Genomic DNA, 15,331 nt, shown 5'->3' on the forward strand with positions numbered 1-15,331 from the left:
GGAGACCCCCGCGTGGGGCGGCCGGAGGGGGGCGGCGGGGGGGGGGGCATGCGGCGACGGCCTCCGGCTCCCCCCGGGCCCGAGCGGCGACGGCCGAGGAGCCGGCGGCGGGCGGAGTGGCGGCGGCCGCTGAGGAGGCGCGAGCCCCGGCCGGGCCCCCCCCGCGCCGGACCATGTACTCAGCCCACAGGCCCCTGGTGCCCGCGTCCGGCGCGGCCTCCCGTGGCCTCGGCATGTTCGGTCAGTAGCGCCTGGACCCTGGGACTGCCGGGGTCAAGGTGTCGGGGTGCTAAGTGCGGAGTAACGGGGATAGGGGTATAGTATGAGAGTGATAGACGCAGAGTACAGGGGTGACGGGAAAGTTACAGAGCTTGGCTGGGCCAAGCGTTTAGTGACGGCAGGTGGGAGTGTAGCGGGAGTGATGGGAGTGAGGAGAGGAGAGTAGCTGGGCACAGCTGTGGGTGTTTGGATGATGGGGTGGAACAGGTCCGTTGTCACTGGAGGTGAAGAGTGCAGAGTAACTGGCTTGGGAGCCTGTATTAGAATAGGGGCGGCATGAGACCTGCTGGCCCTAGGTATGGAAGAGAGGGGGAAGGGACTGTGATCGAGTAGTGGGGCTAAGAACAGGGCTTGAGAAGTGAGTGAAGCACTGTTTGCTTAGAACTGAGTGATGGGCTGGAGTGTTTGTGGCATGCTTTGCGGAGACAGAGAGAGTCAGGAACCTGGAGGGCAGTGCACTGAGGAGGGGCAGGACCAAAGGACTATTCCCCCATTGTCTGCTGGTCCCTTTCTTCCCCACCCAGCAGAGGAGGAGGCCTGATGAGAAAGATCCTGGTGAAGAGGGGCATAGATAGGTCCAGGTCCTTGGTGTTGGAGGACCGAGTAGGCTTTTGGGTCCCCAGTGCCCCAGGGATGAAGGATGGGGTCCTCAGAGCGTCTTGAGACCTCCTCCGGTGTTGGCTTCCTTATCCCTCTTCTGTTGACATGGTGTCTACTTTGTCTTTTGTCAGCCCCTTGCACAATCCGTTCTCGAGGCCAGTGGCTCTCTTAGTCCAGGCTTTTGAAGGCATAGAGGGGTCACCCCAGGTCAGATTGATCTGGATCAGGGGGAGGCCTGGAATGATGGAGACCAAGCCTAGGGCGTTTCCCTTCTCTCTTCATCGGCTTCCCTCACAGGGGCCTCTGCTGGTTCCACTTCCCCCAGGGAGCCAGCAGGGAGAGGGAAGCCCACTTCTAGCCCAGGCCTGCCCCAGGAGTCCCGCCAGGGATGGGTCCCGGCCCTGTGCTTACCCTCTTACTACCCAGGTCCTGGGGCAGAAGGTTGAAACCCTAGGACTGGCCTCCTGGGAGGGAAGTGCCTTCCTGTGCATATTCTCAAGAAAACACCTGGCATTTTTGCTTTCTTTGGGCACAGACCTGTAACAGTTCTCTTGTCTGCCCCATTGTCTGTGCCTTTTCTTTCAAGGAGTTTACCACACCCTCCCCTCTTTTGGGGCAAGGGGGCTAGGTGCTACATTCAAGATAAGCTGAGAGGTTTAGAGGGAAGGGGTGCTGGGAGGCCTCTTTGAGGGCAGTAGATTTTGTTACGGGGTGGGGGAGATGCCGGAGCCACCTGTGTCTAGCCCCGGAAAGGCAGGTTGTCTCCCTGGGGTCTGTACTAGGGGGAGGGAGGCCAGGAGAAAGACCTGACACCCCGCTCTGTGGGTATCAGAGAAGAGAAAGGGAAAACAAGCCACGGTCTTCTCAAGAAAGAGAAAGGGAGCGCGAGGCCAAGATGAGGGGCCCCGTCAGATGCCAGCATGGGTGCTGGGAACGGAGCATGGCTGGGGAGGGTTCCTAGCCCTGCTGAGGTTTTGGGGCCTTGGGAGTATGAGATGGCAGTCAAACATGGCCTGGTTTGTGACAGGAGCCAGTCATTCCTCTGGCCTGGTCCCTGGTGGCAGGGCTGGTGGAGGTGGGGGAGGGAGTGGGGTGTGAGGCCTATTTCCCTTCCTAGCTTCTGTTTTCTTTTTTATAAACCTAGAAACCTTTCAGGGAGGAGTTTTTCTCGAGTGATGTCGCACGCAGGAGCCCACGAGGCTCTGGGATAGAGGAAGGGGGTGTAAAGGAGGAGTGGAGCCACCTCATCCAGGGTGGAAAAGAGCTTGAGTTGGGGGTCAAGGCCCGGGTCTCCTGCTGCACAGCTTAGCTGGCTTCTTCCCACAGTGTGGACAAACGTGGAACCTCGCTCTGTTGCTGTGTTCCCCTGGCACTCCTTAGTCCCCTTCCTGGCCCCCAGCCAGCCCGACCCCTCTGTGCAACCAAGTGAGGCCCAGCAACCTGCCAGCCACCCAGTGGCCTCCAACCAGAGCAAAGGTGAGGAATGGGGGGCCACAAATGGGGTGGCATGGGGTTAGGGTCCAGATGGCCCGGGAGCCCTCTGATCTGCCTGTCTGCCCTTAGAACCTGCCGAGTCGGCGGCTGTTGCTCACGAGCAGCCACCAGGTGGGACAGGGAATGCTGATCCTGGGCGGCCACCTGGAGCCACGTGCCCTGAGAGCCCAGGGCCTGGACCCCCCCACACTTTGGGGGTGGTGGAACCTGGAAAGGGTCCCCCTCCCACCACTGAGGAGGAGGCCCCTGGCCCTCCAGGAGAGCCCCGGCTGGACAGTGAGACGGAGAGCGACCATGATGATGCGTGAGTGCCATGAGGCTTGGGGCTAATGGGTGGAGTGGCTGGAGATGTGGCCCTCACTGTCCCTGCCGCTCCCACCACAGCTTCCTCTCCATCATGTCTCCTGAGATCCAGTTGCCCCTGCCACCCGGGAAACGCCGGACCCAGTCTCTCAGTGCCCTGCCAAAGGAACGAGACTCCTCTTCGGAGAAGGATGGACGCAGCCCCAACAAGGTGCCTCCTCTCTACCTGTCCCCAGCTCACCCTGTGGCTGCCCGAGCCTGTCTCCTGGTTTTAACCATCCCACTTGGGCCTGTATCTGCTGCAGCGGGAGAAGGACCACATTCGGCGGCCCATGAATGCCTTCATGATCTTCAGCAAGCGGCACCGGGCCCTGGTCCACCAGCGTCACCCCAACCAGGACAACCGGACCGTCAGCAAGATCCTGGGCGAGTGGTGGTACGCCCTGGGGCCCAAGGAGAAGCAGAAGTACCATGACCTGGCCTTCCAGGTAACGCTTTTTCCTCCTGGCTCCTACCAGCTTCCTCTGGTGGGGTGGGTGAGTGAAGGGTCTCTCCGCTCTCTCCTGCCAGGTGAAGGAGGCCCACTTTAAGGCTCACCCGGACTGGAAGTGGTGCAACAAGGACAGGAAGAAGTCCAGCTCAGAGGCCAAGCCCACCAGCCTGGGGCTGGCAGGAGGGCACAAAGAGACTCGAGAGCGGAGCATGTCAGAGACGGGGACTGCCGCTGCCCCTGGAGGTCAGTCAGCCCCTTGGCTCTCTTGCCCTGTCACCTCCCTCCCTGAGAGGTGCCAACTACCCTCTTTTTTGCTCAACCCCTGGCCCATAAGCCTTTCTCTGCCCTGTCGTTTTGTTTGAGGACCCTTATCCATAAAGAAACTGGCAGTTGTTTTATGTGAAGGAGCCAGGGAGGTCCAGAGAGATAAAGTCTCCAAACAGTAATCTCATTATCAGTTCGTGAGCACGTAGTGCATGTCAAGGAGAGTGTAATTTCTAATTTTGAAAGCTGTGCCCTGTTTTGTAGATGAGGAAACTGAGCTCAGGGAGGCAAAAATCACTTGCTGGAAATTACAGGAAACTAGTAGACGGTGGAGCCAGAATCTCAGCTCCAGCTTGGCTGGTTCCCAGAACCAAAGTTGGAAGCCCCTCATTGGCTACTTCTCCCAACTGAGCGTGTCTGGTGTGCATGTTGCCGTTCTGAGGCACTTTTTTGGTGTGATTCTGTGAGCACTGGCCTGCAGCTCTCTGAGGATGAGGCTCTCCTTTCTCTCTGAGATGAGGGGTCGGAGGCTCGGACCGGCCATTGGTTATTAGCTAGGCAGCACGACATTGCTTGTTTTCAGTCTCGTACTCAAAGAAGGCCTGCCTCCCAGGGAGCAATGGGCTTGCTCCTTGCAATCCCAGAGGGCAAAATCCATTGGGAAATGCCGGGTTGGTGGGTGGTATCTGTTTTCTGCCAGGTGGCCTGGGGTTTCCAAACTCCTCTTGTCCATTATTTAGAAATACTTGTGAATGGCTTGGCCGGTCTGAGGGCTGGTAAAAGGCTTCTGGACTCTGCAGTACTCTTCTCTTTCTACTCTGCAGTGTCCTCGGAGCTCCTGTCCGTTGCAGCCCAGACACTCTTGAGCTCGGATACCAAGGCTCCAGGGAGTGGCTCGTGTGGGGCTGAGCGTCTGCACACAGTGGGGGGACCTGGCTCGGCCCGGCCCCGAGCCTTCTCCCACAGTGGGGTCCACAGCCTGGATGGTGGGGAAGTAGATAGCCAGGCGCTACAGGAACTGACTCAGGTGTGATGGGTGGGGGAGACAGGCAGGGAGGGTTGCCCAAGGTGATGCCCCCCTCTTAACTCTCCCGGTACCTACCCTGCAGATGGTGTCTGGCCCTGCATCCTATTCTGGTACAAAGCCTTCCACCCAATATGGGACTCCAGGCCCCTTCTCGGCCTCCGGTGAGGGAGGTGCCCTGGCGGCCAGTGGGCGACCCCCGCTGCTGCCCACCCGGGCTTCCCGTTCCCAGCGTGCCGCCAGCGAGGACATGACCAGTGATGAGGAACGCATGGTCATCTGTGAGGAGGAGGGAGATGATGATGTCATTGGTGAGCAGTGGCAGGGCCCAGAGTCCTGCCCAGAGAACAGCAGGCTGAGGTTTGAGGGGTGGGCAGAGATTTGATCTAGGCCTCAGGCTCCCTCTTCTCTTTGTTTATGATTGGAGGCATATTCAGTTCAGGCTCTACTGAGTAAACCCAGCCCTGCCCTCGGGGAGCTCCTGGCCAGGCAGGAAACTGGGAAGACAGGGGCATGGATGGCCAGGCCATCGGGCACAGGGTTAGGTGGTGTTATTTGCATGTTCTTAGGCTTCCCCATTGGGCAGGTGGGCACACCTTAGGCTGAGGAACAGCATTCATGGACAACACTCACTGCCGACTTGGGGCAAAGCCTGGGCTCCATGCTGTCCCTCCTGGGTAGTCCTGCACCCAGCCTTTATGCCAGTGCTGTTCTCTCTGCTCCCTCAGCTGACGATGGCTTCGGCACCACTGACATTGACCTCAAGTGCAAGGAGCGAGTGACCGACAGCGAGAGCGGAGACAGTTCTGGGGAGGACCCAGAGGGCAGCAAGGTGAGAGCTTGGAACTTGGTGTTGTCTGGTAGCACTCACTCTTCCTAGAAAGAGGAAATATCTGTTCGTGTGCATTGACACAGGGAGATTGAGGCCCACAGAGGGCAAGAAGCTACTTGCCGCGTGGTGAATAGAGTCACGGCCTGGATGAATTGAGGCCTTCAGCTGGCCTTGCTACTGGGCGAGACAGGGATGGGCAGGGTGTGAGTATCCGGGCTTCCTTGATGTGGTTGTGTCTCCTCCTTCCACCCAGGGCTTTGGCCGGAAGGTGTTCTCGCCTGTGATTCGTTCTTCCTTTACCCACTGCCGCCCATCGCTGGACCCTGAGCCCCCAGGGCCCCCGGATCCACCTGCAGCCTTTGGCAAAGGCTATGGGCCCACCCCATCCTCCTCCTCGTCCTCACCTGCCTCCTCCTCAGCCTCAGCTGCCACCTCCTTCCCACTGGGCTCAGGGACCTTCAAGGCCCAGGAGTCAGGTCAGGGCAGCACAGCAGGCCCACTGCGGCCCCCACTCCCTGGGGCAGGGGGCCCAGTAACACCTTCCAAGGCCACCCGGTTCCTCTCAACGGATCCTGCCACCTTCCGGCGCAAGAGACCTGAAAGTGTGGGGGGCCTGGAGCCACCAGGCCCCTCGGTCATTGCAGCGCCTCCTGGGGGGGGGAGGAAGTGTCCTGCAGACACTGGTCCTGCCCCCAAATAAGGAGGAACGGGAAGGCAGTGGAGGCCGCATGCCCTCAGCCCCAGCCCCATCACTGGCCTATGGGGCCCCAGCAGCCCCCCTGTCCCGCCCAGCTGCCACCATGGTTACCAACGTGGTGCGGCCTGTTAGTAGCACTCCTGTGCCCATCGCCTCTAAGCCCTTTCCCACCTCTGGCCGGGCTGAGGCATCTCCAAGTGACACAGCAGGTGCCAGGACTGAGCCAGTCGCTGGGTCCCGAGCACCTGGGAGCTCCCCTCTGGGTGTAAGCTTAGTGTATTCGGACAAGAAGTCGGCAGCAGCCACCTCGCCAGCCCCACATCTGGTGGCTGGGCCCCTACTGGGCACTGTGGGGAAGGCTCCTGCCACAGTCACCAACCTGCTCGTGGGCACACCTGGTTATGGGGCCCCGGCGCCCCCTGCTGTTCAGTTCATAGCCCAGGGGGCCCCTGGCAGTGGGGCCGCTACAGGCTCAGGAGCAGGTGCTGGGAGTGGTCCCAATGGGCCAGTGCCCCTGGGCATCCTGCAGCCAGGTGCCTTGGGCAAAGCTGGGGGAATCACCCAGGTGCAGTACATCCTGCCCACGCTGCCCCAGCAGCTTCAGGTGGCTCCTGCCCCGGCACCAGCCCCTGGGACTAAGGCAGCAGCTCCTGGCGGCCCCGCACCCACCACCAGCATCCGTTTCACCCTCCCGCCGGGCACCTCAACCAACGGCAAAGTTCTGGCTGCCACCGCACCCACTCCTGGCATCCCCATCCTGCAGTCAGTACCCTCCGCCCCACCCCCCAAAGGTGAGGCCTGGGCTGAGCAGCGGAGGAGAGGGGCTTCAGGCCTGTTTGGCTCTCCTGTAACTTCTTCTCTCTCTTGCAGCCCAGTCAGTCTCTCCTGTGCAGGCCCCGCCCCCGGGTGGCTCCGCCCAGCTGCTACCCGGGAAGGTACTGGTGCCCCTGGCGGCCCCTAGCATGTCCGTGCGGGGTGGCGGGGCTGGCCAGCCACTGCCCCTGGTGAGCCCGCCTTTCTCCGTACCTGTGCAGAATGGTGCCCAGCCACCCAGCAAGGTAAGGGCATCCTGGCTCCACCTGTTCTTCATTCCTCCCCTCCTGGGTGTAGGTTTCTGTGCCACAGTTTCTGTGTGTGCCTTTGTTTCAGTCACTTTTCCTTTTCTCCCTTTTTGTCTGTGTCTGGAACTTTGTCTTTAGGACTTTTTCTTCAATATATACGTACATCTTGATTTTGCCCTTGGCATCTGCATCTTTTTCTTTCTTTGTGTCTCGTACTGCTTGATGTCTTCTTTTGCTTTGTTCTTTTCTGTCTGGATTCCAAATTTTGCGTTCCCTGTTTTTGCTGAGATCCACCTTCCTAGGTCTTGGTCCTCCCCTGCCCCATTCTGGGTCCCCACCTCATCTCAGCCTGTGGGTGCCCTTGCCCACAGATCATCCAGCTGACTCCAGTGCCCGTGAGCACACCCAGCGGCCTGGTGCCGCCCCTCAGCCCAGCCACGCTCTCTGGACCCACCTCGCAGCCTCAGAAGGTCCTGCTGCCCTCCTCTACCAGGTAATGGCAGCTGAGCCCTCACCTGGAGGCCAGCCCAGAGATGGGGCCAGCTTACCTCACTCCCCCCTTCCTCTCCTTGCGGCAGAATCACCTACGTGCAGTCGGCGGGTGGGCACGCGTTGCCCCTGGGCACCAGCCCTACGTCCAGCCAGGCTGGAACAGTCACCTCGTATGGGCCCACGAGCTCGGTAGCCCTAGGCTTCACCTCACTGGGGCCCAGCGGACCCGCCTTCGTGCAGCCCCTGCTTTCAGGTGAGGGGCAGCCTGGCAGGAAGAGCTGGGGACCCAGGGTGGTGCCGAGGTGGCCCAGGCCCTAACTGGGGCCCCCGCCTCTCCTCTTTGTCTCTGCAGGCCAAGCCCCGCTGCTGGCTCCCGGCCAGGTGGGCGTGTCACCTGTGCCCAGCCCCCAGCTGCCGCCCACCTGCACAGCCCCCGGAGGTCCTGTCATCACGGCGTTTTACCCTGGCAGCCCTGCACCCACCTCCTCAGCACCCCTGGCCCAGCCATCCCAGGCGCCCCCGGGCCTGGTCTACACTGTGGCTACTAGCACCACCCCACCTGCTGCCACCATCCTGCCCAAGGGCCCACCGGCCCCTGCCACTGCCACCCCGGCCCCTACTAGTCCTTTTCCTAATGCCACAGGTGGGTGTCAGGCCAACCCAGGGTGGGGTGATTTGGAGGACCCAGAAGGTGGGCTCCAGACAGGCCTGGCTCAGCAAATGCTCTTCTTTCCACCAGCAGGCTCCATGACCTACAGCTTAGTGGCCCCTAAGGCCCAGCGGCCTACCCCCAAGGCCCCCCAGAAAGTGAAGGCGGCCATCGCCAGCATTCCTGTGGGTTCCTTTGAGGCAGGTGCCCCTGGGCGGTCAGGCCCTGCATCCCGGCAGCCTTTGGAGCCTGGCCCAGCCCGTGAGCCCCCTGTCCCTGAGTCTGAGCTTGAGGGTCAGCCCACAACGCCAGCCCCTCCACCGCCCCCAGAGACCTGGGCTCCCACAGCCCGGAGCAGCCCCCCACCACCCCCGCCTGCTGAGGAGCGGACAGGCACCAAGGGCCCGGAGACCATGGTAAGTGTGAAGCAGGCCAGGCAGATCGTGCTGCCACACAGCTCGGCGTCTCAGTCCATTGTTTGCTTTTCTGCTCCATCCTTCTTACCTGCACACCTGCCTGAACTCTGTCCTTGTTTGCAGGGGTTGGGGGTGTTGGGGGAGGGGAGCTCTTCTGTCCCTTTTGCTTGTCTGTATGGCTGGGTCTTCTCCAGAGCTGTACATCTTGGGTGGTTGGCATCCAGCTCTCTGTTCGAGGTTTTGCCCCAGCGAGTCTGAATCCAGTGTCCTCCGTCTCCCTGCCGTCCCTACCCCAGGCCAGCAAATTCCCCAGCTCATCTTCAGACTGGCGAGTCCCTGGGCTAGGCCTGGAGAGCCGTGGGGAGCCTCCCACCCCTCCCAGCCCGGCCCCAGCTCCGGCCCCAGCCCCCAGTAGCAGCAGCAGCAGCAGCGAGGGCAGCAGTGGGAGGGCAGCTGGGGACACCCCCGAGCGCAAGGAGGCGGCTGGTACCGGCAAGAAGGTGAAGGTGCGGCCCCCGCCCCTGAAGAAGACCTTTGACTCTGTGGACAAGTGAGCATGGGCTGGGCTCCGTGGCAGAGCGTGTAGGGCGGGAGGGAGAGGGAGGCAGCTGCCGTCTCAGGCAGGGGAGGTGACCCCGCCGGCTCTCCAGCAGGGTCCTGTCAGAGGTGGACTTCGAAGAGCGCTTTGCTGAGCTGCCTGAGTTCCGGCCTGAGGAGGTGCTGCCTTCGCCTACCCTGCAGTCTCTGGCCACCTCCCCCCGGGCCATCCTGGGCTCCTACCGCAAGAAGAGGAAGAACTCCACCGGTAGGCGAGTGTGGGGCACCTGGGTTAAGTGGGGGGCAGACCAGGGCTGCCTCCGCTGAGCCTGCTTCTGTTGGACAGACCTGGACTCGGCCCCCGAGGACCCCACCTCGCCCAAGCGCAAGATGAGGAGACGCTCCAGTTGCAGCTCAGAGCCCAACACCCCTAAGAGTGCCAAGTGCGAGGGGGACATCTTCACCTTTGACCGTACAGGTGCCGGCACCGAGGCAGGCGGAGCTGTGGGGGACCTAGGACCTTTAAGAAGGGCGGGGTCTTGGCAATGGAGTTACAGATGCACGGTGGTGATGGGGAAGGACAGCCGGTCACGGATGGGAGGGTGGGTTTTAGGGTCCGGTGGGGTCCAGAGGCAGGTGCCTTTTCTGAACTCTGCTGTTACAGAATTCAGTGAGGGCTGAGCAGACATCCAGACGGTGGCGGGGGCAGGGAGCAGGCTGCTGCCGTAGCCTTGACTGTCCTCCCTGTGCTGCTCCCAGGTACGGAAGCCGAGGATGTGCTCGGGGAGCTGGAATACGAGAAGGTGCCATACTCCTCACTGCGGCGCACCCTGGACCAGCGCCGGGCCCTGGTCATGCAGCTCTTCCAGGACCATGGCTTCTTCCCATCGGGTGAGTGTATCTTGGAGTCTTGGGGGGGGCCCCTAAAGAGGACCTGCCTGCTCATCTCACCCTGCCCTCCCCGCCCCCCATCGTCCTTCTGTCCCCAGCCCAGGCCACGGCAGCCTTCCAGGCACGCTACGCAGACATCTTCCCCTCCAAGGTCTGTCTGCAGTTGAAGATCCGAGAGGTGCGCCAGAAGATCATGCAGGCGGCCACTCCCACGGAGCAGCCCCCTGGAGCTGAGGCCCCCCTCCCCGGACCACCCCCCACTGGCACTGCTGCTGCCCCTGTCCCCACTCCCAGCCCCGCTGGGGGCCCCGACCCCACCTCACCTGGCTCGGACTCTGGCACAGCTTCGGCTGCCCCGCCACTGCCTCCACCCCCAGAGCCAGGTCCTGGACAGCCTGGCTGGGAGGGCCCTCCCCAGCCCTCCCCCCCCACCCCCTGGCCCCTCCACAGCTGCCACAGGCAGGTGAGGGGCCCAAGAAGATCCCAGGACCCACAGTACCCCCCTCAGGACATGGACAGTATGTAGGTGGCAGGAATGGGGGGGCAGGATGGTTACCTCCTCCCCAATAAAGCCATTTCGTCCTTTCTAGTTTGGGGCGGAATGAGGCCTGCTCCTCTTGTCTATCCCCCGTCCCCCCACAGCTTTCTCCCTGTGATGGGGGGCAGCTGAGGGGAAGCAGGGGCACAGTCTGCCTCCACGGAGCCCCTGTATATAACCTGGAGTGTGTTACCTTCAGACCTTTTCACTTGTACTTTATGCAAAATGGCTCATGTGAGGGCTACAAGCTGGAGGGTAGCACGGGCCTTGGGCCACAGGGAGAGGTGCCTGTGGAGTAGGGGGAGTTCATGCACCCCTTTTTTCCCCAGAGGGGCTGGACTCAGGTTAGTTTGGGGTGGGGGCTCCTGCACTTTGCCACAGGCATGGGGAGGGTTCTCTCCCCACCCCCTCTGCCCTCCCAACTTGGGTTGTACTTTCTAAGAAGGTGATTCCCCCTACCCTTGTCCCTATCCCCAGAACAAAACATGTTGATCATGTGCAATATTTCTTACTGTGCCGAGAAGCCGAAATTAAAGCTGTTTAACACACTTGTGTGGCTGCCCACTCTAAAGGGAGAAGGGGGGGGTGGGGTGGGTTGTACTGTCCCCAAACAGTCAAGGAGCTTATACACTTCTCCCAGTGCAGTCCCTCCCCACATCAGAGGGACCCTGTGGGCCGAGAACACTGACTCACTGTGGACTGAACAGCCTGTCTTCAGCCCTGGCACTTGGAAGTCCTTGTCCCTACTGTGCCTTTCACAGTCGTCCCAACATCTGGGGGCTCAGGAAGGCCTGAGAGGTCTGAGCCTAGGTGGTACTGGGCTGGGTTTGCCCAGTAACCCAGATACAGTGCTGTTCTCGGTGACCCCTGCTGCCCCCACATGGCCTGAGCCAGCACTGCACCCAGGCCAAAAGGAGCCTCCTGGGTTACACCCCTCACAGTGTGTGGACAGTGCTCCTCTGGGGAGACAGATAGATTCCCTGTGGAGGCACGACTGCTTGTGATGGGGAGGGTCAGGAAGCTTCCGTAGGAAATGGCATCTAAGGTACAACCAGAGCACCAGAAGCTCCAGCCAGGGGAAAATCTTCGGCAAAACGGGGAAGGCAGCTTTGGAAGGGCTTTGGCTGCTTGCTAGGTCAGTATGTTCCCAGAATTCTTATTTGACTTTGATCTTGCAGGGTAGTGTGTGCAAACTGGTTTCACCTAGTGTGTTACTGATTGATGGTGCCTGCCTGGAGTGTTACTGAGAGTAAAAATCTGCTAGACCCTGCAAGAACCTGAGTGCCTTGATGGATTGGTGATGGCTGCTTCAGGCAGAAACAGCATCCTTCGGAGCTGCAGGGTCGCAGAGATCATAGTTAAGGTTGAGATACCCAGAAGAGCTTGGCCATAAAGCAAGAAACGGGAGACTAAGGAATGAGAATTTAATGGGGAAGAAGGATGCTTAGGGTGTAGCCTCTGGCCGGGGGACACCCTGGCCCTGGTCTTGGGCCAGCAGACGCAGAAGCAGGGAGTGCAGGGCCCGACAGACAGGTGTGTAGCCCAGGCGGCTCAGATGCAGGTAATCGTACATGTCATGGTGACTTATGGTACCGTCTGAGTGCACAAAGCCAGGGTCGGCATCCAGGAAGTGGGCCCGTGGGTGGCCAGCCAATGCTGCCCGGACCAGCTCGTTCACTCGCCGGTTTTTCTCACGAAGTGGGTTAGGGTGCTGGCCCCTCGGAAGCAGGCCCTGAGAAAGGCCACCAAGAGTTGTGAGGAGACATCCTACCAACATCTGGGTATCCTGTTCTCTGGGACAAACCGTTCACCCTCACCAGGAAGTTCCCAGGTGTAGAATATACTAGGGATGGAGTAGTGGGTGATCAGAAGGGTAATTCCTGATACCATGTCCGAGACTCCCTTCAGCAAGTACCTTCTGGGTGCCAGCCCCTTTCCAAGTATCCATCACAAAAATGACACCATGGCAAAGGGTCAATCCCTCTTTCAGAGGAGGAAATATTCCAGCTGGAAGTGATGGAGCCTGGATTCACCCCAGGAACGCCTATTTTTGGCTAATTGTTTTGAGTTTTGCAACACCCCCCAGAATCTTCAGCAATTTCTTGGGCGACAGCAGCTACCTGGTCCCTGAACACCTTAACAACAGCTGCTGGGTATGTAGCAAGCTTCAACTGGAGATTTTGCCCGAAAACCACCGCTTTGTGCCATGCTGCCCAGAACTGTGCCGGCTGCAGCTACACCTGCCATTCTTTCTTCCCTGCCCTCCCACCCTCTCACCAGCACCACGACCCGGGCCTGGGGCTGCCGTTGGTTCACCAGTTGCACAATGGCCTTGATGCCACCAGTCACTTGCTCTGCTGTGTGCCCGTGGTTGTTGGTACCCACCCAGACCACCACAATCTGTGGAAAGAAAGGCATGAAGCAACGGTCAGGAGGGAGGCTTGGGGCGCGTTAGCTGCCCACCGAAGCTCTGCTCACCTTGGGCCGGATGTGTTCCAGCTCCCCGTTCTCCAGTCGCCAAAGCACATGTTGCGTACTGTCACTGCCAATGCCAAAGTTAAGTGCGTGCAGAGGAGAAAAGAGCTCCCGCCAGAGCTGCAGACAAGAAGTGGTGTGGGTACATTGGCAACAAGGGCATTGGCAATAAGGACCACCACCCTCTGTCCAAGCCACATATAATGGAAGAGCCCTGCCTTATGGAGGCAGTCTGGTCGAATCTCGCTTTATGCAAACCTATTACAGTCTCACTTTCATGGAGATCCACAGAAGCGAGACTCACTTTACGGAAACCTATTCTGCTAGAGTCATGCATGCATGGAACCAACAGCATTTACAGTTGATGAAAGCCATCATGGTTTGACCTCACTTAGTGGAAACGTAACATAATTGAGTCCCCTTTGTGGAGAGCTATTACAGTTGACTTTCACTTGGTGGAAAGACTACAGCTTTGTGGACATCCATTAGGGCTGTGCACTACCTTAAGCAAACAATAGAATCTCACTTTAGGCAATCTTCTTGCAAGAAAGCCTCATTTTAAGATTTTAAGTCTCACTACACAAAAACCCATGTGACAAAGACTGGTCACACAGTTCCTTCTCAGTAGAATGTTGCATCTTACACGGAGGTTTGGGTGTGGGTGCTGCCTGAGGCTATTTCGGGTACCTCATCCCTGTCTGGCCTGGGCTCTGATCCAGATGTGTCAGTGAGGGCACAGGCCTGGGTGGGGCAAGGGGATGGGGGATGGGCCTCACCTCGCACTGGTGCATTAGCTGGACCAAGGAGTCCCCGATGAAGACGACTTCGGGTTCCTTATCTTTGCTGTCGGCCACGAACCGATGGTGCTTCGGGGACGTACAAGGGGAGTCAAAGGCACGCGCGCTGCTTGGCCCACCCCACTCTGCTTCCCCGCTTCGCCTCCACCACCCCAACTGCTCTCAGTTTCCTAATCCCACAGAGAGAGTGGCGCCAACCAACTGCTCTCCTGAGGCCCCTCCCGGACTCCTGAGTATCGCGGGCCGGGTCGCTCACCAGGGACATCCAGCGTCCGTCACCCTGCACGTCCTGCACCGGCGTGGGCTTGCTGGCTGGGTTCTCCTCTCCGCTCATCTTGGCGCCGCAGCTCCTTCCTGCAGGACTGGCGAGCGAGGTTGACCCGGGAGAGTCGGCCGAGGAGGTGGCTCCGCCACGCCCACCCCTCCCTTCCAGGCAACAATGGACGGTCCCGACGCCCGCACTCTAGCGAGGACTACTGCCGATCCCGGGCACCGCCTCCTCTGCAGGAGCGGAAACCTTCACTTAAAAGGGGTGGTGGAGTTGGGAACCCATGCTTCCCCCGCGGCGGCCGCGCAGTGGGCTCGTCCGGCGCTTCCCGCCCGGGCCGCTCAAGCTCGGGCGGCGGCGGCCAGCGCACCCGGGCCCCTGGGAACGGGGAGGCGAGATCATCCAGCACCCATAGGGGAGGGAGGAACCCCACACGCCACACCGGCGTCAGGGGGAGGGGCGAGCTACCTGAAAGGCCGAGAGTGGGCGGGGGAAACCTAGAGCTTTTCTTTGGGGGAAGAATCCGTTTGCTGTAGAGCGAGAAATGTGCGGAAGGGATCGCCAGCTGTGTGTGTGTGTGTGTGTGTGTGTGTGTGTGTGCACGCGCGCGCGCGCGTGTGTCATTCACGTGGTGGTGGGGGAGGGAAATGAGTGGACGAGTCCATTCCTGGATCCCTTGAGGGGGTGGCTCGTACGCACCTGGCTAGGTGGGGACGCTCCCATTTTCTATCGATGTGGGTAGAAAAAAAAGATAGCAAAGTGTGAAAAATAGAGCCTCCGTTGTAAGGAGACATCCTAAGAGAGAGCCAGGACTTAAGTGCTCCTATCTGCTCGCAGGCCTCCCCTGCTCAAAAATACCAGTTTTTGTGGCATAAAATCTAAACTACACATCTTTGCATTACAAACATCACAGGCCCTGCAAAGAGGGCAGAAGAAGGTACAGAAAGAAAAAGGAAATTAGAGATGCTGCAAGGCCCAGGTCCAGCCTGGCACCCCTCCCACCCAGCTCATCTTGCAGATCTGTGGCCTCTGTTCCTCTCTCTAAACCCACAGGTGTGTCTAAGCTCTGAAGCCTACATCCATAGCCAAGGCCACCTAAGGTCGGCCCCTCCCGGCCCATATTAATCTCAAATGTCAAGTCTTCCCAACTCTTCCTCTTCTCAGGGACCAGGTGGGGGTCCCACATTCCCCTAAACTTCCTGGTTATATTCCCGTAGCTCC

General features: G+C 59.8%; 2 protein-coding genes across 2 annotated transcripts in view; one reads left to right on the plus strand and one right to left on the minus strand.

The window, feature by feature from the left end:
* Window positions 1–11,118, plus strand: part of CIC (capicua transcriptional repressor) — a 26,071-nt gene extending 14,953 nt beyond the window's left edge. Inside the window, 21 exon segments of the mRNA XM_049621013.1 lie at window positions 2,206–2,355; window positions 2,443–2,677; window positions 2,758–2,887; window positions 2,982–3,164; window positions 3,247–3,412; window positions 4,258–4,460; window positions 4,543–4,768; window positions 5,186–5,289; window positions 5,543–5,941; window positions 5,943–6,777; window positions 6,857–7,044; window positions 7,419–7,540; window positions 7,626–7,792; window positions 7,892–8,182; window positions 8,279–8,604; window positions 8,901–9,154; window positions 9,255–9,409; window positions 9,488–9,619; window positions 9,901–10,032; window positions 10,131–10,456; window positions 10,458–11,118. Coding sequence (XP_049476970.1) covers window positions 2,206–2,355; window positions 2,443–2,677; window positions 2,758–2,887; window positions 2,982–3,164; window positions 3,247–3,412; window positions 4,258–4,460; window positions 4,543–4,768; window positions 5,186–5,289; window positions 5,543–5,941; window positions 5,943–6,777; window positions 6,857–7,044; window positions 7,419–7,540; window positions 7,626–7,792; window positions 7,892–8,182; window positions 8,279–8,604; window positions 8,901–9,154; window positions 9,255–9,409; window positions 9,488–9,619; window positions 9,901–10,032; window positions 10,131–10,456; window positions 10,458–10,499 — 4,766 coding nt within the window. The 3' untranslated portion in view covers window positions 10,500–11,118.
* Window positions 11,119–11,977: 859 nt separating this feature from the next.
* On the minus strand, window positions 11,978–14,690 carry PAFAH1B3 (platelet activating factor acetylhydrolase 1b catalytic subunit 3). The gene is made up of 6 exons (XM_049621015.1): window positions 14,579–14,690; window positions 14,099–14,204; window positions 13,822–13,911; window positions 13,049–13,165; window positions 12,848–12,970; window positions 11,978–12,302 (listed from the first exon to the last, which is right to left on the minus strand). Exons 2-6 carry the CDS (start codon window positions 14,174–14,176, stop codon window positions 12,015–12,017), a joined length of 696 nt encoding a protein of 231 aa, XP_049476972.1. The 5' UTR covers window positions 14,177–14,204; window positions 14,579–14,690; the 3' UTR covers window positions 11,978–12,014.
* Window positions 14,691–15,331: the final 641 nt, after the last annotated feature.

This window comes from Panthera uncia, assembly GCF_023721935.1.
Source record: "Panthera uncia isolate 11264 chromosome E2 unlocalized genomic scaffold, Puncia_PCG_1.0 HiC_scaffold_19, whole genome shotgun sequence".
NCBI lineage: Eukaryota > Metazoa > Chordata > Mammalia > Carnivora > Felidae > Panthera > Panthera uncia.

Excerpts from the sequence above, each read along its gene's own strand:
- PAFAH1B3 (XM_049621015.1), bottom strand. The coding sequence starts at position 14,176 with ATGAGCGGAGAGGAGAACCCAGCCAGCAAGCCCACGCCGGTGCAGGAC. Across the intron at positions 13,912-14,098 it reads ACGGACGCTGGATGTCCCTG|CACCATCGGTTCGTGGCCGA; the intron begins GTGAGCGACCCG and ends ACGTCCCCGAAG. Across the intron at positions 12,971-13,048 it reads TGGAACACATCCGGCCCAAG|ATTGTGGTGGTCTGGGTGGG; the intron begins GTGAGCAGAGCT and ends TTCTTTCCACAG.